The 22,302-nt window shown below is 38.6% G+C and overlaps 1 protein-coding gene across 7 annotated transcripts in view; it reads left to right on the top strand.

Annotated features, from left to right (window-relative positions):
* Positions 1–371: 371 nt before the first annotated feature.
* QKI (QKI, KH domain containing RNA binding) overlaps positions 372–22,302 on the top strand; it is a 159,850-nt gene continuing 137,919 nt past the window's right edge. For 3 of the 7 annotated variants that reach the window (XM_059176582.1, XM_059176581.1, XM_059176584.1), the window contains exon 1: positions 793–1,011. In XM_059176582.1, coding sequence (XP_059032565.1) covers positions 870–1,011 — 142 coding nt within the window. In that variant the 5' untranslated portion in view covers positions 793–869. Of the gene's footprint in view, positions 1,012–22,302 lie in introns of all 7 variants that reach the window. The other 4 variants (XM_059176585.1, XM_059176586.1, XM_059176587.1 and 1 more) reach the window with 3 other exon arrangements.

The following is a 22,302-nucleotide window of genomic DNA, read 5'->3' as shown; positions in this document are numbered from 1 at the left end:
TCCCCCACCCGTCGGCCCCGCACCCGTCCCTCCCGCCACGGTCGCCCGCCTCGGCGGAGACCCCAGCCCGGCGCCCAGGCCGGGCTCGCCGGGCGCCGCCTCCGTCACGCACCCCGCCGGAGGGAGACGTCGCGGCGGCCGCGGCGACCGCGGCGGCGGCGGCGCCCGGGCCGGGGGCTGCGGGGGGCGGTGGCGGGAGGAGGAGCGCGCCGGCCGGGCCCCGCTAACGGCCGCCCTGCGCGGCCCCGCCCGCCGCCCGCCCCCGGCCCTCCCCGCGCCGCCGCCCCTCCCCCCGCGCCGCCGCCGCCGCTGGCAGCGCCGCCTGAACTGAGGCGAACTCCGCCGCCAAGTGAGTGAGGAGGAGGAGGAGGCGGCGAGGAGGAGGAGGAAGAGGAGGAGCGGAGTCAGAGCGCGGCGGCAGCGGCAGAGGCGGCCGCGGCGGGGACCAGCCCAGAGAGACCCCGAGCCCGCGGCAGAAGCGGCGGCGGCGGCGGCTGAGCGGGCGCGACCAGCCGAGCGAGCGAGCGGCGGCGGCCCGGCTCCTCCTCGTCCGGCGCCGAGCGGCCCGCGCCCGCACTCGGCCCGCGGAGACCCGCCTCCCGCCCGCCGGCCTCGTGAGGGACGCGCCGAGCCGGCGGCCGAGGAGCGGCGGCGGGCCGGGAGCGCGTCGGGCCGCGGGCGGAAAGTGCCTGCGGGGGCGGGGAGAGCGCGGCGAGCGCGCGGTCCGGCCGCCCCGGCGCCCGGCGCGGGAGCGGAGCGGAGCGGGACGCCGAGTCCCGAGCGGCCGGCGGCCGGGGCTCCCCGCCCCTCCCTCCTCTCCGGCGGCGGCGGCGGCGGCGGCGGGCGGAGTGAGCTGCGGAGCCTGGAATATGGTCGGGGAAATGGAAACGAAGGAGAAGCCGAAGCCCACCCCAGATTACCTGATGCAGCTGATGAACGACAAGAAGCTCATGAGCAGCCTGCCCAACTTCTGCGGGATCTTCAACCACCTCGAGCGGCTGCTGGACGAAGGTGAGTCTCCTCGGCGGCCCCTCGCGGCCCGCGCCCGGGCGGCGGCCCCTCTTCCCGGGACCCGACGCCCGCCAGCGTGTGGGGAGGGCAGGAAGGTCGCGGCCGGCGGGGCCCGTGCGCTCGGGGACGGAGAGGCCCGGGCGGGGCGCATGGAGGCGGCGCCGAGGCCGGGCTCGCGGGGCGCGGCGGCGGGCGGGTCGGGGCCGCGGGGCGCGGGCGGGACGCGCCGGCGGGACGCTCGCCCCCCCCCCCCCCCCCGCCCCCGCCCCCGGACCCGAGACCCCCCGGACCCGAGATCCCGGGCCTCGCGCGGCCGGCGCCCAAGTTGGTGCGCCGGGGAAGGCTGCAGGGCGAGCCCTCTCGCGGCCCCGGCTTCCAGCCGCGCCTGCGAGCACCGCGACGGCCGGGAGCTTGGCGGGCCTGCCCGAGAGGAGCCCGGCCTCGCCCGCCCCCCGCCCCGCGCCCCGCGGGCGCCTGAAGGACATGGGCCCCGGGGCGCTCCCGGAGGACGCCGCCGGTTCCCCAAGTGGAGGATCCAGCGGGGCTTTTGCTTTTTTGGAGTTTGTGCAGCTCGCAGACACTCGGGGGGAGTAGCGCGGGGCCGGTGATTTAAAGGAATTCCGCGGGAGAGCGAAAGTGGAGCTGGTTTAGCCCGGGGCCAGGACAGCATGACAGCGGAAAGCACTTTGTGTCCTTTTGTTTGGGGAAGCGAGAACTGTTGGGGAGTTTAACTTCACTTGGGGCGGGCGGGGGTGTGGACGCGAAGTCCCGCGAGGACGGAGGTCGACGTCGTCCGGCCGGAGAGAACTCGGGCGGGGAGCTGCTGCGACGCCGCCGCCGCCTGCCTTTGCGGCGCAGGAGCCGAAGACGTGTGCAGGGGCGAGGGGAGCCGCGAGGAAAAGTTTCAGCGACGCCTCGTTGGCGCAGAGCTGCGCGCTGCGAAGCACGACAAGAAGATTGATTTGGGCCAACTCTGGAATTTCTTGAACAAGTTCTGGTGGCGTGGCTCCGGATTACTGGGTTCTCGGGGCTGTGCGTTTCTGCGAGCGCCTGGGGACGGACGATTGACCAGCAAAACGGTCTGCTCTGGAAGTCGAGGAGCCAGGAGTTCTCTCTTAGAAGCGATACCGGAGGACCTGAAGCTGAGAACTCTTACAGAATTGACCAGTGGATTTTAGATTCTTCACAGGAATTTCGAGATCTTTCCTATAGAACTAGGGAGAAGGAATCTGAAGCATAGAGAGTTGGAATGTCACCGAAGAACAAAAGACCGGAAATGTCTCCGTGGTTAAAGATGGTTAAAGAAGAATCCCAGGAGTTTTTGTTGTCAAGAAAGTCATAGAAACAACTTTAAAAGTACGAAATTGTTAGGTATTACTGCGGCCTGGCTTTTGCTTACGTAGGTTAAACACAGCAGCAGTAACCTTACTGGAATGTGCTTTTTCCACTGTTGAAACAGCAAATCTGTTTATTTCATATTGCTCCAGAAAAACTCGAGCTGTCCCTTTAAGGGGTTCTGCTTTTTCTATTTGTGTTGGCATTTGAAAGATTGTGGAGGCAGAAAACTTTCTGGAATGTCAAAAAAAAAAAAAAAATTGCTGGGACTCTTAAATTGAGTATTTCCAAATGTGAGCGCTAAGGGGCGCCAGTTATTTTTTTTTAAACGTGAGAAATGTTTGGAGCAAAATGTGTATAACGTACTCAATAATCGGATCTGTATTAAGTTTAGTTGAAATTTAAATCACAATAAATCATTTTATGTGTCATTTTGTGGAGTTATAATACATAATGTATTTGCAAACACTGAGAACACATTCTTTAAAATTATAGAAACAATTTTGTTACATTTCAAAAACAATATGCTTTTTCTGCCATGGGATATTGTGGTAAAATTAAAAGTTTTAGTAGTATTTCTAAAAATTTCTTTCAAGGTTTCTTTTTTTAGTACAGTTATTTAGAAGAAATCTTTCATAGACATTAAAATGAAAATGGGTCTCACAATATTTAGGTCTAAAGTTGCATTCTTTATATTAAAATATTGAGTTTAATCAAATGACATAGGTTATAAAAAATTGGAAGTATTTACTCTTTATGCGTATTTTGTTTAAAAACATACATAATTTGAGTTTCTCTGATTAGTTCTGAAAGGCTTCACACTTTGCTTTTATGTTGATCTAAAATCTCTAAATGATAATTTGGAATTGTTTTCTGTTCAAGTTTCTAATGTTGGCTTCAGTAATTTGTAATCTTCGAAATCTAGAATTTCACTTATGTCATGATCTCTTAACAAAGGTTTTTTGTTGATTCCTCTGTAGTTGGAAATCATAACCATTTGCATTTTAAAACTTGGAGATCACTAGCTGAGGATGGTACATTCTAAATGATTTTTTTTTCTTTTATTGTGGTTTACTCCATCCCTTATCTTGGTCTATCTTGAATTTTAGCCTTTTCAAGTCCCCAGCCTAAGTAAAGATTGCTTCTTTGTGGTAGCTGGGATGTTTAAAATGGACAGCATAATGACTAGGAAGTTTGATTGTTTTGTTTTGTTTTTTTTTTTTTTTAATCAGACCAGTACAAACACACAGGAAAAGGGGCTATTCCTTACTGTGGAATAAGCTGCTTCCTCTAATTGTTAGTCTTATAATAAACTTAATTTAACTTAAGAAAAATACGTTTTTTGAAATGTATCGCTTTTTTGGGGGCCAGATTTTATTCTGAAAATTTGGCAACTTGCTTTGCCCCTTTTGTGGCCTGTCATTGTCTAAAACAAATTAATCATGACTTCTGTTTGTGGTTAGGAGTTACATTTTTCCTCTTCCATATGATTGGTGGAAAAATTTCTTCAATTTAGATAAAGCTGTAAGTTTTAGGTTGATAATTAATTAATCCAAGTTAAGGTACTGGACTTGGAGTAGATGTATTTTCTCATAATTAGAAATTTTGAATGATTATTTCAGAATCCTATTAAAATATTTTTTAGAGTAGATTTCAAAAAATTTGCTTGTCTGAGAACTTTTATTTGGCTAGTTGCAAATTTGGGATTTACGTGTGCTCTATTTTCTTAGTTGATTCAAACTTGAATGCTTTAGTTTGAGCATTTCAATTCCATGCCAAGTTCATCTTTAGCCTATATTTTGACTATGGACTTTCTTTTTGGTTTTTGGATTTATTTTTTTGTCTGGGGTAGGAAGGAGGTGTAGGAATTATCAGACTTTACTCTAAGTGTCTTCACAGTGCTTTTAAGTTGTGAGTGCTTTCTGGGTTGAACCACTCACATAAAGGGAGTAATTTCAGTTGTTTTCAATACTTTAAGAATCTTTCCTTGGACATAGTAGATGATTACACATAAAACCGGGGTTTTAAAGTATTAAACTGTTTTCTGAAGAGAAGTTTCCAAACTGAAAACTCGGACCATCCATGGGAAAGAGCAGTTACCACAAATTTTTAATTAAAAAAAAACTTCCTTTGTCATGAAAATGAAAGTCATGCAACAGTGGTACTTGAATGCAAATTCTGTTTTTATAAAGTATTGTAATTGGAATCGAGAAGGCCAGAAATGAAATGAGTTAGACTAAAAATTCCAGATGGGGGGAAGGGAAGAACTAGGGATTTTAAAATCAGATTTTGAGTTTTCATTTTTTAGGCAGAGGGAGGTTAAAGCTGCTGATGGGAAAATTAAAAATGCATGGTATGTATTATAAGTAAGGCTAGCCTAAATCTTCCGTAAGTATTTGAAAAATTGGTGTGTGGTTCAGAAAAAATGAGCAAACATGTTAAAGACTACATTCTGCATTTCTGATTTGAAAATGCATTTTCATTTTCTCATGGTCTTTTGGGGGCGTTAATAAATTTCCTTTCTGACCTCAGTTTTCTTTCCCTCCTTTAAAAATGTGGGGAAAAATTTTTTTAAATGAAAACTTGCTTCACTTGTTAACATTTTTCCATGTTAATGTTTATTTCCATTTATTCATTCAATGTTGAAAATATTTTATGCCTTTGGTTTTCTTAAACTTCAAAATTTTTTTGCAGAGGAGATACCTTGTCTACAGAAAACTTTGTTTCAAAAATTAATATGGTTATTTGTTGGTATTAAGAGAATTTGCTATATGAGTTTATTAAAATTTTAACGTTTTTTTTCTGGAGCATTGTTGACAGTAATCAGTCTCTTTAACAAACAGATTTTATTTACTTAAGTTGAAGTAATTAATCTGTTCTTTAGGAAGAAAAATTTTGCAGTTGTACAGTAGCCCTTTGAATTAATAGTGATGAGAGAAGGACGTGGTATTTATAATTAGTTGTCCTTCCATTATTTTTCTCCTCACCCAGGGGGTGTCACCAGCTCTGTAAAGTAATAATGGAAATGACTTGTATCCTTGGTCATTTTATCCAACCTTCATTCTGCACTTCTGAAGCTTAACTCCCTTTAGGCAGAGTATATATTCAATGTACATGTACATTCAGTGAGGCAGAAGGTGATTCCTTTTTCTTAACTTTATTCAGTTTACATGTTTCGTAGTAAAGGCTGTACTCCCAAGGATAAAATGTGATTGAATTAATAGAAATAGGTCTCTTTGCTAATCGCACTTGCTGGTGTGTATGGTAGGAGCACCTTTTCTTAAGTGGCTTTGGGAATATAAAGTGAAAAGTTAATTTGGGTTTTTAATATTTTGTACACATTATATATCTGTTATTATCCCCTCACTTGTCACTGTCCTGAAGCTGATTGGAAAGTGCCTCAGTTTTTCATAAGAAAAAAAATGGTGTTTTGTTTACTTTTTAAAGGAACTAGATTTCCTTGACAAAAGACAAGTGTGCTCCCCCCCCAACCCCCTGCACACACAAACCCACACACCACCGTCTTTATTGGGCATCTTTTCTCCTGCACTTTTTTGAGGCCAATATATTTAGATATGTAAGCTTTTTGTTTTGTTTTTTTGACCTTTTTGGCCCTTAAGAGAATTAAACCAGTGTGGTCATAGGAACAGCTTTTTCAAAAATCTGACTGGAACATCTTTTAATTTACTTGAGAAATTTATTACAGTTAATGCAATTTGATTTATGATGGTGCAGTTACAAGTAAAACTTGTCTTTGTTGGAAATGGAAAATGCTGTGCCTTTTTTGAGTTTTATTCGTTTGATAACTTAAGTGACTGAGTCCATTGAACAACTCTCTGCCATTGGTATGTCAGATACTATGAAGATATCCAAGGATCTATTTTAGTGCCAAAGGGTCAGGATAGTGAAAGAGCCTATGTCAAGAAGTTAGAATTATATTATGTACCAATTTTTTATTTTTGTGATTGACAGGACTTCATTATTTTTTCTGATCCCCCCCCCCCCCTTTTTTTTTTGGACGTCAAGATACTGTGTTTTTCCCTTCATGGGCACTGTTAGGGAATGCTTATACCCCTTTTAAAAACTGGCATTTCAGTTTTGGGGCCCAAAATAGCTAGCTTCTTTTTTTTCATTTAATAGGAAGCAAGCATGGTATTAAGCTTTTCTTAGTGAATGCATTTTGTTTTGTTTGTGTTATGAAAATTGACTGTAAATATAATCCATTGTGTGTTAAGTATTAATGTCTATAGTTATCATCATACTTCATGTTGTAATACTATCTCTTCTTGTGTTTGCCTACCCTTATTAGAATTAGTTCCTTGAAAGTGCCCACTTCATTCCCTGGTACACTAACTCTCAGATGTTTGGTGAATTAATAAATAGGTCGACATTGTTATCCTCTTGATTTCTGTTTATTTAAAATACGGGATTAACCCAGTTATGTAATAATTGGTGATAGTTTTGGGCAATTAGAATAAAGGTATGTGTATTTTATTAATGATATTTTTTAGAGATCTTAAAATATTACTTGCAGTGCTTGTTCTCAGGAAGCTTTTATCTTCATTTTACTTTAGTACCTTTGGTGTGAATGAGAATTAGAAAGGTAAAATTGCTTTACTTGGGCAGTAGTTTTCAGCCAGTCCTTATACAAAGTTTATCTATCAATCATATCTATCAGTCGGTAAGCAGAGAGAAGCTGTCAGTGCTTATTGCAGCTCTTAAAAGTTTTGGTGTTTATGGAATTATGTAGGTAAACCTTTTCCCTGGTCAGTTACCTATAAAAGTCAACATGTAGCTGATATGTAGGTCTTGTACTCAGTAAAACACAGTATATGGGAAAGATTCCAGGTCCCCGAGTGCTGCTTTGATGTGTTCAGGATAAATAAGGACTATTTAAGTGGTTTTAGTTTAGAAGAAAGCAGAGCATAAACTTCTGCGGCAGTTACAGTTATGTAACACAAATAGTAATTTTTTAAACACAGGTGTTTCTTTAAGCTAATTTTTAAGTGCCTTTACTTAGAAGACTGATAATCTAGGTTTTCAGCTAATTTAACCCTCTTAAAAGCAGTCTACTCTACTGCTTTAGCCCTAACAGTGTTGTAAAGTAAATCAGCCATGAATTTTTAACAGATCTATAACTTGTAGAAGATAGGTGGTTTATCCAAAATTCTTGTAATTAACAAGCAAATGATTGTACTTAATGGTTCATTTTTTCAGTTTCTTGAAGCAGCCGCTCTAGTTTGAAATTCCAGCAGTCCTATCAAGTGTAGCAAAATAAACATTTTATGTTCATAATGTTGCCTTGTATAGTGATTCTAACTTACATGTTTTATTAAACTGAATTTTGCAACTTGTGAAATGAACCAGTTTATTCTCATATTTCTATCACATTATTTATGATAAAGCATGATATGTCAGTTTGGATGCTTTTTCAAGGGTGCCGAGGTGTCAGAAAAAAATATCAAAATGTAGTTAAATCCATAAGTGGTCCCACGTAAATGACCATGGTAATAAGGAAAGGGCTTGTGTGTGCACACATGTGTAGGCATGGATGTATATAGAGGGAGACATGCAGTGAATGTGAGCTGGCCCTAAATCCTTCAGATTTTGGGTGCTAGGGCTGGTGAAGTTTTAGAACAAGGATGATTTTTGAAGTAATGAAATACCTGCTTGGCCCCAGGATTGAAATGATTGTGTATTAATAGTGGAAAAGGATCTTATTAGCAGGTCCTAAGTAAACACCTTGGTTTTGGCTTTCATGCAGGACAAGTTGTAAAGATCAGGTCAGTTACAGATTATTGGAAACTTGGGGCTTTTAAGCTAACTTAAGAGTTTAAAATCTATAGGAAAGTCTAATAAAAACATATAACATGTATATATATATATATATATATATATATATATTTACTACATTTAAGAGTATTAGGAAAGTGCTGGTAAAAAAGCAAAGTTTTATGAAATTCTGAAATTTTTATTTTCCTTAATTGTTAGTGTCATAATACGGGCACTCAGAATGGTTTTACAAAGAGTATTTGAGGAGGTTTATATATGAAAAAAAACAAAAAGTGGAAAACATTTCTTGGATGCCATTTTGTGTAGGGAAAACAATAATAATAATATCAAAAGATCATGGAATTTGAGAGCTGTGAGGGACCTGGGAGTATATGGAAATCGTCATACTCTAGGTGCAAAAACTGAGGTCTAGAGGTTGTGACTCGTCCACATCATAAGGCAAGGCAGTGTCAGAGTTGGAGTAGATCCTCAGTTCTGTCTTCTAATCTTTTTGGTGAATGTGTCTCTGCATAAGTGGAACTGGAGAAGAAAAACCCGGAATAGTTCCACGTGTTGAGAAGTTGGCTGTGTTGCCTTAGGTTGTGAACATGAAGGAAAAAAAAAAGTCAGTGGGAGTAGTGTTAATTCTGTGGTATGTTGGACTTGGGCAAATTCTGGTCAGATTCTTGGAGCTAAATTTTTGTGATAGTTAAGATGCTAGAAATGAGGGGCGCCTGGGTGGCTCAGTGGGTTAAGCCACTGCCTTCGGCTCAGGTCATGATCTCAGGGTCCTGGGATCGAGTCCCGCATCGGGCTCTCTGCTCAGCAGGGAGCCTGCTTCCTCCTCTCTCTCTCTGCCTACTTGTGATCTCTGTCAAATAAATAAATAAAATCTTAAAAAAAAAAAAAAAAAAAAAAAAAAAAAAAAAAAAAGAAAGATGCTAGAAATGAGAAAGAAAAGGTGTTTAGAGGATTTCAGCTCATTCACTTAAATTATTTATTTATTTATTTATTTATTTATTAAGATTTTATTTACTTACTTGAGAAAGAGAGGGCAAGCATAGAGTGAGAGGGAGAAGTAGATTTCCTGCTGAGCAGAAAGCCCAGTGCAGGACTCAATCTCAGGCTCCTGAGATCATGGCTTGAGCCAAAAGCAGACCCTTAACCCACTAAGCCGCCCAGGCACTCTTACTTAAAGTTCTTAATAACAGTAGGATAGAGCCTTAATTCTTTAAAAGGTACAAACCCAGTGTGTATTTAGTGTTACTACTGGTATTATTATTGCTGATATTATTATCAATGCAGTTACTATTTTTAAAAACTACTCAAGAGGAAATCTAACCTTTCTGACTGGAAGATTGGTTGACTGATAGATTGATTTGACAGATCACAAGTAGGCAGGGTGGCAGGCGGGGTGGGGGAAGCAGGCTTCCTGCTGAGCAGAGAGCCTGATGCGGGGCTCCATCCCAGAACCCTGGGACCGTGACCCAAGCTGAAGGCAGAGGCTTTAATCCACTGAGCTACCCAGGCGCCCCTGGAAGATTTAATATAAAGGTTTACTGTTGTTTGGTGACTCAAGTCAGGAATGTACACTTGGTTCGCTTTTACGTTAGCATAGAGTGGTTAATAGCAGAGGTAGCAGCTCTGAAGAGGGACTGGCTGGAGGTGGAGGATGATGGACGGAAGTGGGAGCTGCCCTGGGTAGCCTCTGCGCTCCATTCCTGATAGCCCTATCTGGAGTATCAGCTGATGCTTCAAGTATATTTGAAGAGTATTACTTCATGGTAGGTAAATAAACTTTCTTAGAAATAAAATATCACACCGAAGCCAAATAAAAGGTATTTGGAAATTAACTGTATCTAATTCTTACCATTGTTGCTGCTACCATCATTGTTGCAGTGATGCTCTAGTTGTTAGGACAGGTCTTCAGGTGTCAACTGTGTAATAAGCATGTGTGTGTGTATACATGTATGACTGTGTGAGCCAGCATAAAGATAAAAATTAACTTTTTGTGTTTCTGTCCATATACTAATGAGACCATGTTGCAAGTAGTAAGAATTTTTTAGTAGACCTGAGATTTAGTCCTGAGTTTGCAGTTAACTAGTTTGGTGATCTTGGACAAGATACCTAACCTCTCTGAACCTCGTATTCTTCATATGTAAATGGAATTATTAACTACCCTGCTGACTTCAAATTAAAATATTGGGAGGCTGGAGGGTACTATATGCAAAAGAATTTCTCAGACTGTAAGGTAGCATCATCTAGTATCTTTCAATATTTTTAGGTTTTTTTTTTTTTTAAAGATTTTATTTATTTGACAGAGAGAAATCACAAGTAGGCAGAGAGGGAGGGGGGAGGAAGCAGGCTCCCCGCGGAGCAGAGAGCCCCACTCGGGGCTTGATCCCAAGACCCTGGGATCATGAGCTGAGCTGAAGGCAGAGGCTTTAACCCACTGAGCCACCCCGGCGCCCCTAGGTTGTTTTTGATAGGATGGACATTGAGATAAGCAAGGCAGCTTGTAGAGAATCTAAGAAGAAAAGAAAAAAACAAAGGTAATTTATCCACATGAGTATCCACTAGTTTTTATGTTCATGAGAATCCCTCACTAGCATTCTGGTAGTCAGGAAGTCCTTTTGAGAGCATTAGAATCTGACTTGGTACTAGTAGATGGTAGGATTTAGTGAGGTGAATGGGAGAGTAGAGGATGTTCCACTAGAAGAGAAAGTGCTCTAGTGTCAAAACGGTGGTGATGGGAGATTGAAAGATTTTCAGAAAGTGTGTTTAAACTCAGGTGGAATGGCAAATGTGAGCGAAGGAGAGCTATGAGCAGAGCCAGCAGCCTCAGTTTGGGCTCTACCATGGTGGGCCTTGAATGCCAGGATGAACAGCATACATTTTATTACGAGCTTTGTAAGGAACCAGTGGAAGGCTTGGATTATTTTGGGGTATCATAATGAACTCTCTGAGGTATCATAATGAGCATCTCTAACAAGAATGTAGACTCTGTGGGTCTGAGGAAGTAGAAATTGGAGGCGTTGTGAATAGTTAAGGTAAATGGTTAGGTAACTTTTAAATACTTTAAAATTTTAAAATATTTTCTTAAAATATTGAATAAAAATATATCGTGAGCTTTATAGATTTAGGGTTAAACTCTTTAGGGTTTTTAAACAAATGTTTTTTTAACTAAAAATAAACATATACAAAAATGTTTTCCTTACCCTTAAGTTCATTCTTATATTAATCCTGAGGTATGGAGAACATGTGGGGCTCATTTGTATAGCTGTCAACCAAAAGTTTGGTTACTTAGAATTAAGCTTATATGTAAATTAAAGAGAATTGAAGAAACTCTTTGGTTTAGGGGGATCTTAGAAGTTCTTGAATTGGTTTGAGTTGAAGGAAGTTTTGTCCAAACCTCACTCATTTGATATTGTTGAATCTAGGTGTGTTATCAAGTACAAAGATTTTTGAGAACTTCATTATTTTATCATCTATTTTACTTTGTTTTTATTTAATTGCATTTTTTAATGTTGATTATTTTAGGTAAATTAGAGATGTCTTGACCTTCCATCTCTGTATGTTCATGTATCTCTTTAAACACTAGCATTTTCCTATATAGCAGCATCACACTGAATAAAATAGATCAGTCCTATACTTAATGTAATAACCAGTCCATATTCAGGTTTTTGTTGTTATCCCCAAAATATTTTTTATAACTGGCTTACCCAAACCAGAGTTTGACTCCTGCATGATCCCACTCATTGAATTTGGTTGTTAGGACTTTATGTCTTTTTAATTTAGAACCATTCTTTTTTATGGCACTGCCATAACTTCCTTTATCCCTGGAATTGTTCTTTTATGCCCTGTATGTCTGGCACCTGGGAACGTAGGTATAAAGGAGTGAATAGGTTCAAGTACAAATGCGTAGATGATGCTATGCACTTAATTTTGTATCATGCTGGGGACCCACATCTGGTTCCACCATTGGTGAAACTGAGACGGGTATCTGGGTTAGCGTGGTCATAGACTGATTCTCCTGCTATAGTTAGGTAAAGCTTTCTTTCACCAGCAGGGAATATATTGTTATTCTGAAAATAGTTACTTTACTGTTGGAAAAGCCAGATAAATGCTTATTCTTAATCAGTTATTGGTGGTTCTTGGAGTAAAGCCTTGGTTTGCTAGTTGCCTCAAATGGTGACCAATGAAAAGGTTTTATTTCTAAGTAGTTGCAAAATCTCTACTGCAAAGTTTTTCTCCTTACAAACTTTTAATAGTAAGAAAGTTCTGTTCCAGCAGATGGAGATATTAGTACACAAAAGACAGTGTTTAGTGATTAAAATTTGTTGAACTCTTTTACAAGAAAGGAAATTTTTTCCTTTAAATTGTAAGAGGAGAGTTGTTCAGGAATATGAGAAATAACAATTATTAAATTCATTATTTAGAAGAGTCATGTAAATCAGTTGTGATATTTCTTTAAAGAGTTTTTTTTATTTTTTATTTTTTTGAGAGACCATATGTTAGATGTTGACTATAAAATGTGACTGGATTAGGACATTCCATTAAGTATAGTAATATTCTGAAATACAGTTTCTTCCTTTATAGCGTAGTTGTTTGAAGGTTTTTGTTTGTTTTAGTGCAGGGCTGGGTCAAGTCTGTTGAAAAGTATTCTACTTGTATATTTTCTTTTCAATTCTAAAGTTTTTAACCAGGCAGTTTGTTTACTAATGTAAATCAGGAAAAAAAAAATCTGTGCCCTAGTTTACTATTTCATGTCATATGAAGAGAAAGTTCTTTAGGGGATTATAGTTTTATTATGGTAATAAAAAATTATCAGCAGTAAAAAGGTAATCTTATCTCACTTTATTATAGTTTATAGCATTCCTTGTTAGCTTTTTTTTTTTAAGGTAAATATTACGTATTTTAAAATATAGCTTGCAGTTGTTGAATAAGAAATACTGCTTATTTAAGTTCCTTCTTAGATATGATTTGGAAGTGTGCGTTTTTTTAATAACACATTTAAATTATATTTTCCAACTTGTTATTCTGAGCTTTTTTAAAATTGCTCTATCAGTTGTAAAGTATTTTATTTCCTTAATCAATTGAAATTGAACTCAGACATGTTTATATGTAGAAGACCAGGGGACAGGATATCAATGGTGATACATTCCTTAATAGAACTGATAATAACTCGCATTTTACTTCTTTCTCCCTAGTGTTCTTTTTTTTTGTTGTTGTTATTCATAACATAAATTGAATTTATGTAGAGAATTGAAGATGTAAACATTTTCAGTTCACCTTTGGCAGTACTGCGTTTTTTGGTCCCTGAGTCCTAGGAAAGGTGGTATGGAGGGCAGGGGTGTCATAGCATATTGCCCTGTGAACCTTAATTGAAGTAGTGTTTTTCAGGGAAAGTTTTTCCTTGTGGCCAATTTTGTGTATACATTTTAAATATTGTTTCTCATAATCGTTTTAGAGTATAGGAAAAGCATAAATTGTAAAATTTGTTGTTATCAGGAATTAAACACATTCATTTTATTTTAACAAGTATTCTTCATCTTACGGAAAAGAACTAAAATGTATCAAGAAGTAAAAATTACCCATAATTCAGTGCTAATCACTCTTGATATTTTGGCACATTCTCTTTTAGACTTTTTTCCCCATCTCGATTTATGGATAAAACAGAATTGTGACTCTACTCTAGTGCTGTCTGTGTTTAAGTAAATTACATCAGGAGCATGTTCCCCTGCCATTTCATATTCTTTGACAGTATGGTTTTATGTTAACAGGTCATTTTACAGAGGTGTATTACAGTTTACTTAACTATTCTATTCGACGTATCACTTTGTTTTCAGTAAGCTTGTGTGATGAAATATCAGATGTTTCAGAACTTGATTACTTACTGTTTAAAAAGCCTTATGTTATTAAATATTGTAATGGCCCTGTGAGTACCAGGCTCTTTTATTTTTGTAATGTAGTTAATTAATTGGAAATCAGCATTTTTATACTGCATTCCAGTAGAAAATGATTACTATTATGTGATATTTAATTTTTGAGTAATGTCAGAATTGCATATTTCACTTATTTAATGACATATATTTGAAATTTTTTATTCTAGTCACAAGAAAATTTGAATGCATACTATGTGTGACATACGAGGTATGCAACAAAGCTTCGAGTTCATTCCTTACCTTTCAAGTTGTCTGAGTAGTAAGGTAGATAGTATAGAAAGAAAGTAATAAAGAAATATAGCCAAGAAAGGTTGAAAGATTGGTGCTAAGGTCACATTAGGCTGGGGAGATTATAGAATGTTTCAGGAAAAGAGGTAAAATTTCAACTTTTACAGGATAGGTAGGATTGAAGTGGAGAAAAGTTTCAGGGAGTAGTAGCATTAGTAGCACAGGGAACACTGTCCTTGAATGTGAGGACATTCTGAGTAGGAGAAAGAAGTGAATTATTCTATATCTCTTCCATAGAAAGCTTTAACTTCCTGGAAAAAGATTCCATCCTGTTGATAATGGGAGACCCATTTAAGGCTTTTCTTTTTACATCTTAGCTTTTTTCCCCCTTTTATCTGCCTTCATACTTCTGTTTAGTTATGGATTCATGTGATAGATTGCTCTGCTTATTGCATATTTTTAGTCTTTCTGGACTTACTCCTTACCATCCCCCATTCCAGTATTTTGCCTCTTAACTTCTGTTTTAACTTTATTTTTTTAACCTGCGCATGCTTAGTTTGGCTTTCTATTTTGTTTTACTAGTACATTTGGATATGCTTGACCTGCTCTTTTTTTAAAGATTTTATTTTATTTATTTAACAGAGAGCGAGTGATCACAAGTAGGCAGAGAGGCAGGCAGACAGAGGGGGGAAGCAAGCTCCCCGTGGAGCAGAGAGCCCGATGGCGATGGCGGGGCTCAGTCCTAGGACCCTGGGATCGTGACCTGAGCCGAAGGCAGAGGATTAACCCACTGAGCCACCCAGGCGCCCCAACCCACACTTTTTATTATGCCATTCTGTGTGTCTTTTGGTGATTGTGTTGGGTTTAGGTGCCTGGAGAAAGGGAGTTTACCTGGAATTAGTGAATGTGTGATTTATAGAACTGGTGAGTCTAAGCTCTGAACTATAAATGAGTTGCTAGCATGTCTTGTCCTATATGGATGGCGTGGCTTTTTGCCCTTCATCTTTCTATTTGCTTTTGCTCTAATGGCTTGAAAGTTCCTAACAATCTTATATTGGGTGGGAGAAATGGAAGATCTGCCAGTCTAACCCTGAATTGAGGGAGGCTATAGGGAAAAGTGTTTGCAAAGTGTATTCCATGTAATACTGGCCTCCTGAGGTAGTCTGAGAATAAAGTAGTCAAGGAAGTGCTGCATGTTCTTTTGTGAATTCAGCATGTGGTGACATGTTAAATATCCAGTATGTGCTAAAGGAAGCTAAGTTGGTTTAAATGAGTATTTTCTGAAAATTATTTGGTAGAGGAATGCCTTTTTTCTTTCTTTTCTTTTTGGAACTGGTGTCCTGAGGATACATTATGATAAATACTAGAAAGAGGATTTATAAGGACTGTGGATCCTAGGAAGAAGAGGGTTTAAGTGATAGTTGTTTGGGAATCTTAAATTTTGGATGGGAATATTGTCTCAAGTCAGATCAAAGTACTCTCTGAAAAACATAATTAAATTTCATTTAGTTTGGGATTATTTCAAATTCCATCTAAAAGGAAGCAAGAGGGACACCTGGGTGGCTCAGTTGGTTAAGCGGCTGCCTTCGGCTCAGGTCATGATCCCAGCGTCCTGGGATCGAGTCCCGCATCGGGCTCCTTGCTCAGCGGGGAGCCTGCTTCTCCCTCTGCCTCTGCCTGCCATTCTGTCTGCCTGTGCTTGCTCTCTGTCTGATAAATAAATAAAATCTTAAAAAAAAAAAAATAAAAAAAATAAAAGGAAGCAAGAAAAAGTATCTTTTCTGACTTTATATAATGGTACCAAATGGTTTCAGTAGTGAATTTTGTTTAATTGAAAGTATTTGTTGGGGCGCCTGGGTGGCTCAGTGGGTTAGGCCGCTGTCTTCGGCTCAGGTCATGATCTCGGGGTCCTGGGATCGAGTCCCGCATCGGGCTCTCTGCTCAGCTGGGAGCCTGCTTCCCTCTCTCTCTCTCTCTCTCTGCCTGCCTCTCCATCTACTTGTGATTTCTCTCTGTCAAATAAATAAATAAAATCTTAAAAAAAAAAAAAAAGAAAGTATTTGTTATTTAAATAAAAATTTAGACTTGCTATTTTTTAAAAAATAGTTTTCTAAGTGAAAGAAAATTAACAGAATTCTGACAACTTAAATGTAGAACTTAAAAATACTTTAAAATAGGCAATGCACAGAGAAATAGTGTTCATTGGTTTAAGTTGGGAACTAGTGAATTGTTAGGTGAAAAGAATTTTGAACAGAAAAATATTTACCTTTGTTAGATTGTTTAATAAATATTGATGTGCAGTGATTTAGTACTTTGGTAAGATCTATAAGTCAGTAATTAGATGAGCTTTTTCTGTTTAGATTTTAATCTGAAAGATATTAGCTCTCTTTTTGTTGCTACAGCAATTAGTCATATTATAAAATGAACTTTTGATGACATTTATAATGAGCAGTCTTTAAAGAAGGGTAAGTGTAGGGTGGTTGGTAGAATAATAGCATTTCATCTGGAGGGCCCAACAGATTTTCATTAACATTTTTTTTCTAGTTCAAAGAAAAATCTATAATTCAGAGATTTGAAGTTGGAATGGATCTCAGTGATTACAATTCCATCTTCTCATTACATATGTAAGTGTAGTTCATTTACAAAGGATATGAAGTTTTACAGATTAGAAACTGCTTGCTTCAGGAATGGTAGTTGATTTTGCACTTGTGACAGAAATATGTCTGTAAGTGGTATTATTAGTCAGAGTACCTTGGGCCTGATTGCCTCTATGGTGAATGACGTTATGACTGATAATTGGTATATTGTGACTACCTTCCAAAGTGAGTAGTCTTAATTATTTTAAATTTTGTTTAAATACTTGAAATAATCTTCCTAGGGAATTTTTTTGTGTGTGAGAGAGAGAGAGGAGGGGAAAGAGAGAGCATCTTAAGCAGGCTCCATGTTCAGTGCAGAGCTGGACACAGGGCTCAGTCTCATAACCTTGAGATCATGACCTGAGTGGAAATTCAGGAGGCCTATGCTTGTCCAGCTGAGCCACCCAGGTGCCCCTCTACCCAGGGTAATTTTAACTTTTCCTGTAAATATGAATAAACTCAAACTGTTGTTAAACTGATGTTAAAGACAAAAAGGCCCTCCTAGGTTCGTTTTCCAGCCAGCTGACTCTAGGTCTAGATACAATTTAGTGTACATAGCAAAGGAACTTCCACTATCTGTATTTTTACACAATATTTTAAAGTCCTTAGTTAGAATAATCTCTCCATTACCCCCCTTGTAGATCGAGGTCATTTGCGCTAGAATAACGGGATAAAAGTCTAAGGTGAGGATAAGGGAAAATGAGAAAGCTGCTTGCTTAAGTGTCTTCTAAATACTTGGTTCAGATTCTCTTGTCATTCCTAAGACTTAATATGTAGACTTGTGTTTGGTGATGTCCTATATAGGTTGTTTCATAGGCTAGTGTAAATTTATCTAAATTTTGAAGGGTGATAAGTTTAGGAGAGGTATCTTCAAAAAACATTTATGTTGTTGTTTCATGAATCCTGAATCGAAGAAAAATGAAAAGGGGAAGAGGGTAGAGAATGATAGTAATTAGGGATGGTAAAAGTAAGATCTGAGTTAGAAAATCCTAAGTTTGTTTTTAGGTTATAGACAAATGTATTCATTTTACGGTGGTAAAGGACATGAGAGTATCTTATTTTTTACATTTCACTTTTATTCAAGGGCTAATAACCTTTGATTTTCTTATTAAAATGTATTAACTGAATGTCATAAGATATGCCACATGGTACTACAGATATGGGTCAAGTTGTCCAAATTGGAATATACAAAATTTTTAGTCACTTATCAGTGGATGTTTAAAGCATTGGAGAAAGTAGTAATAAGAGGAATTTCAAAGTGATATCTTTGATTTTGTGAATCAGGAGGCTCTTTGATTGCTAATACAGTTATTTATTGAAGAACGGGTACATATATTCTGACTGTAAATCAGAAAAAATGGTATAAATGTAAGCAAAAAAAGTTGTTTGTATCAAATTTTTAGAATGTTACCTGTGAAGAGAAAAAAATTTTTTTTTAAGATTTTATTCATTCATTTGACAGATCACAAGCAAGCAGAGAGGCAGGCAGAGAGAGAGGGGGAAGCAGGCTCCCTGCTGAGCAGAGAGCCTGATGCGGGGCCCGATCCCAGGACCCCAAAACCATGACCTGAGCCAAAGGCAGAGGCTCAACCTACTCAGCCACTCAGGTGCCCTGAGATATTGTTTTGTACATACGTTTTGATATAACTAAACAGCTGAAATGAAAGCTTCATTAAGTAACCTCTGTGTTACTTACCTGTGGCATAATCTACTGTTTTCCTGTTGTGTCATTTCTTTATTTTAAAGATTTACATATTTTAGAGAGAGAAAGCATGTGCGTATGTGTAGGCAGGTGGAGGGTCAGAGGGTGAAAGGGAGAGAGAGAGAATCTCAACCAGATTGTTTGCTGAGTAGGGAGCTTGAGGTGGGGCTTGATCTCACAACACTGAAATCATGACGTGAGCCAAAGTCAAGAGTGGGATGCCTGACCGACTGAGCCACCTGGGCATCCCTGTTCTATGTCATTGAAAAAGTGTTGGTTGTGACTAATACTATAGAATTAATAGGTTATGACTTGTGTAGTTTTAGCAAAACTGTTTTTGTCTCCTACTATAACTTAGTTTTCAACAGACTTTTTTTTTTGAAATCCGTCCCTTACCTGGGTGTTGCAGATCCAAAAATGAATTAAGACGTGGCCTAGTACTTAAGGAGACATGTATGGAGAGAGAAATGAAATAAGAATCTGCAATGTAGTGCTTTAACTGCTGTGGCAGAGGCAGACTCGGGTTAAGATGAAAGGGATCACATTTTCTAGCAGGTAGATGAAAATTTCTTGGAGGCTCATGTATTAAATAACCTGATAATTCCTCTGATGATGGGCTTCATTTAATGTGAAATTTAGTCCCCCCCCCCATAAATTCTAAAGTGGTTACTATCAAGTTTACTGAACTATGGGATTTCTGAATTTTTGGCATAAAAGCCAAATTTGTAAAAGTGAATGTTAATTTTATAGATAATCTTGAAAAATATATAAATCTTAGAAATGAGTAATACTGTGTTCTTGAATATGTCATGGTGACTAGCTTTAATGACTTTATTTGGGAAATACTATTTCTTTTCTGACTTGATCTCCAAACCTTATATTGTCACTAATTATGAAGGTAAAGTTAGGTAGAAGGGTTTTATAAATATAAACATTATTTATCTATAGATCTTAAAATTATCTTTGACCTTTGGCTGTTTGCTCAGATAATGAAAGTTAAGTTACAAAGCAAATGATGAACTTTTAAAAAAGATGGATACTTAATTATCTAACATTTAAAAATCATTTTATCATTTTATTGAAATTTGGAAATATTCCCTATGTTAACATCTTGGAAATATTCCCTGTGTTGATTCATTCACAATAACAGTGAATATAAAAATTTATGAGATTGGTTGGATATTATAGAGGACGGTCTTCCTATCGAGTTTAGGTTCTGTGAGTTACAGAATTGTTACAGTTTCTCTTATGAGTGATACAGGCTACTACATCAGGTTGAAGAAGCTAATGTCTGAGTGGACGTGGTGGTTGCCTTAGAATGATTTTGCCGTTAGCAGTGAAAAATGTTTTTCTTATAGTTCTTGTGCAGCAGGCCATGGAGTAAAGCACATTTTTATAATAAAGGTGATGAATTTAATCGCAAACTGGCAGCCAAATGGAAATTACAGACCTTGATACTGGGAGAAAATTGCCTATAAAGCAACTCTTGAGGGAACAGGCTTTAAATTTATCCACCCATTTCGACATTGAGGAGAACATAGGAATCAGAGGATATTTTGCTTGGCCTGCTTAGTTCAGATGAATGACACTTGAGCATTCTATTTAAGATCTAAAGATGGTTGTTTTAAAGTTGCTTACGCTTTGTACGTCAAAGCCTTAACCACATGCATTTTTGTATTTCATTAAATGCCTAAAACATTGCTGATTTTTTTTTTTTTTTTTATATTTCAGCACATGATATGCCTAATGAATTGAAATCCGTTTACTACATTTATGGTGCTATGCTGTGTAATTTATGTTTCTGCCATTTGTGTGATGAACTACAGTCTTAAAGGATGCAGAACACTCTGGGTTTATAAGTAACATTCAATTGATAGGTCATATAAACTATCAGTCTTAACTATTTTATATTATATTTAAACAGTTTATATTACAGTATTTAAACAATGGTAGAATTTCTATTATGGGAAATCTGGACTTTGTCAGTTTTTACTCTAGGTGACTAATGCTTGTCATTTCTAAGAATAACGTAACCCTTGATTCAACATACAGTATTCAGAGTGTTTTATCCTGAATTTTTGGTATATTGTACCATGCATTTTGGTGTACACTTTCCTCCCATGGTACATATATTTGTTGACAGGTATCTCTGTCCAAATTCAGAGAATTAGTTGTGACTTTGTAAAGTGAGACTTATTCGAAGGTTGCTAAATATGTAAAATGAAAAATATTAATGTAAAATATAAAAATAATATTTCCTAGTATACTAACTGAAACTGTTGGGTTTTAAGGGTAATTGAGGACTACTTCTGGGAGGCTGTTAGATTTTACTTGGATACGTAACCTGATTAATAGATTATATAATATGCCATGCTATCCAGAAAATTAATAGGAGTATAACTGTGCTAAGTCTGTTTCTGTTCTCTTTAAGCACAGGATAATAGAAATGTTTAATTTTGAAGTAAAATGTGGGAATTTAATATTTGATGCCTGGAAAATGCAAGAGTAGAAAGAAGAAAAAAGTTGTACAGGTTATCTATATTTAGAAAATAGTTTATTGAGGTTGTACATATGAGATTGAAGGTATAAAAACCTTCGAGAAATAGTATTACTTCTTGTTGAAATAAGTTCCACTTGTCATTGAAAGTACTTTAAGTTCTTTTAAGTGCTAGATTGATTTTGATACAGCCATGTGAGAAGTAAGCCTCCATGTGTTGTTGAAGATAAATTAGAATGTTTAGCCATCTCTGACATTTACAAAGTTTAAATCAGGACCTCTCGGGGTGCCTGGGTAGCTCAGTTGGTTAAGTGCATGACTCTAGATTTCTACTCAGGTCATGATCCTGGGGTCCTGAGATCAAGCCCCGTGTGGCGCTCTGTCTGCACTCAGTGCAGAGTCTGCTTGTCCCTCTGGCTCTGCTCCTCTCCCTGTTCTGCTCTCTTTCTTCCTCAAATAAATAAATAGATAAAATCTTAAAGTAAATCAGTACCTCTGTTTTCTTATCCCTGATACAGTTTGGCTTAAGTAGGCTGTGGCAAGTTTAGAATTCAGAGATAGAGTCTAAAGATAAATATTCTTTAAGCTAGGCCTTCATGAGAGAAATACAGTATAATTGTTTTAATTCTAATGTTCCTGATTGGTAAATCAGTATGTGGAAAGCTATGTTTTCAATTTCAGAAAAAATTAAAAATTTTAACATTGAAAATGAAGCTCTAGAATAAGACATATGAAATATCTATGAATTGTATACATATTTAAGTTAATACAGTTTGGTAATATATTTAATGTTTTAATGTTACACATGTGTATAATAAGTATAGCATATATAATTCACATATAATTTTGATAGTAGTATGTGTGTCTACACATGTGTATATATATAGTAACCATTTCATTAAAATCACTTTTCTGTAGTGAGATGGTTTTAATTAGTTGTTTATAAGCCGATACAAAATTCAAATTCCATAGTTACTGGTGGGAGTTTATGTTTTTAAAAGGGTTTTTTTGTGATATGTTTAAATTCACATCCAAATCTACTATTGTGATAAAGGTAGGCACAATTTAGTTCAAGATTGTTTATGCCAGAATCAGAAACACCTGAAGCATCTAAGATAAAATTCTAAGTTTTCCTGAAATGATTTTAGAATCCTGTGTTTTTTACCGTTACATCAT

The sequence above is a fragment of the Mustela lutreola genome, chromosome 6, assembly GCF_030435805.1.
Source record: "Mustela lutreola isolate mMusLut2 chromosome 6, mMusLut2.pri, whole genome shotgun sequence".
Classification (NCBI taxonomy): Eukaryota; Metazoa; Chordata; class Mammalia; order Carnivora; family Mustelidae; genus Mustela; species Mustela lutreola.
The sequence above is the reverse complement of the archived record's forward strand: the minus strand, read 5'-3'. Positions and strand labels throughout refer to the sequence as shown.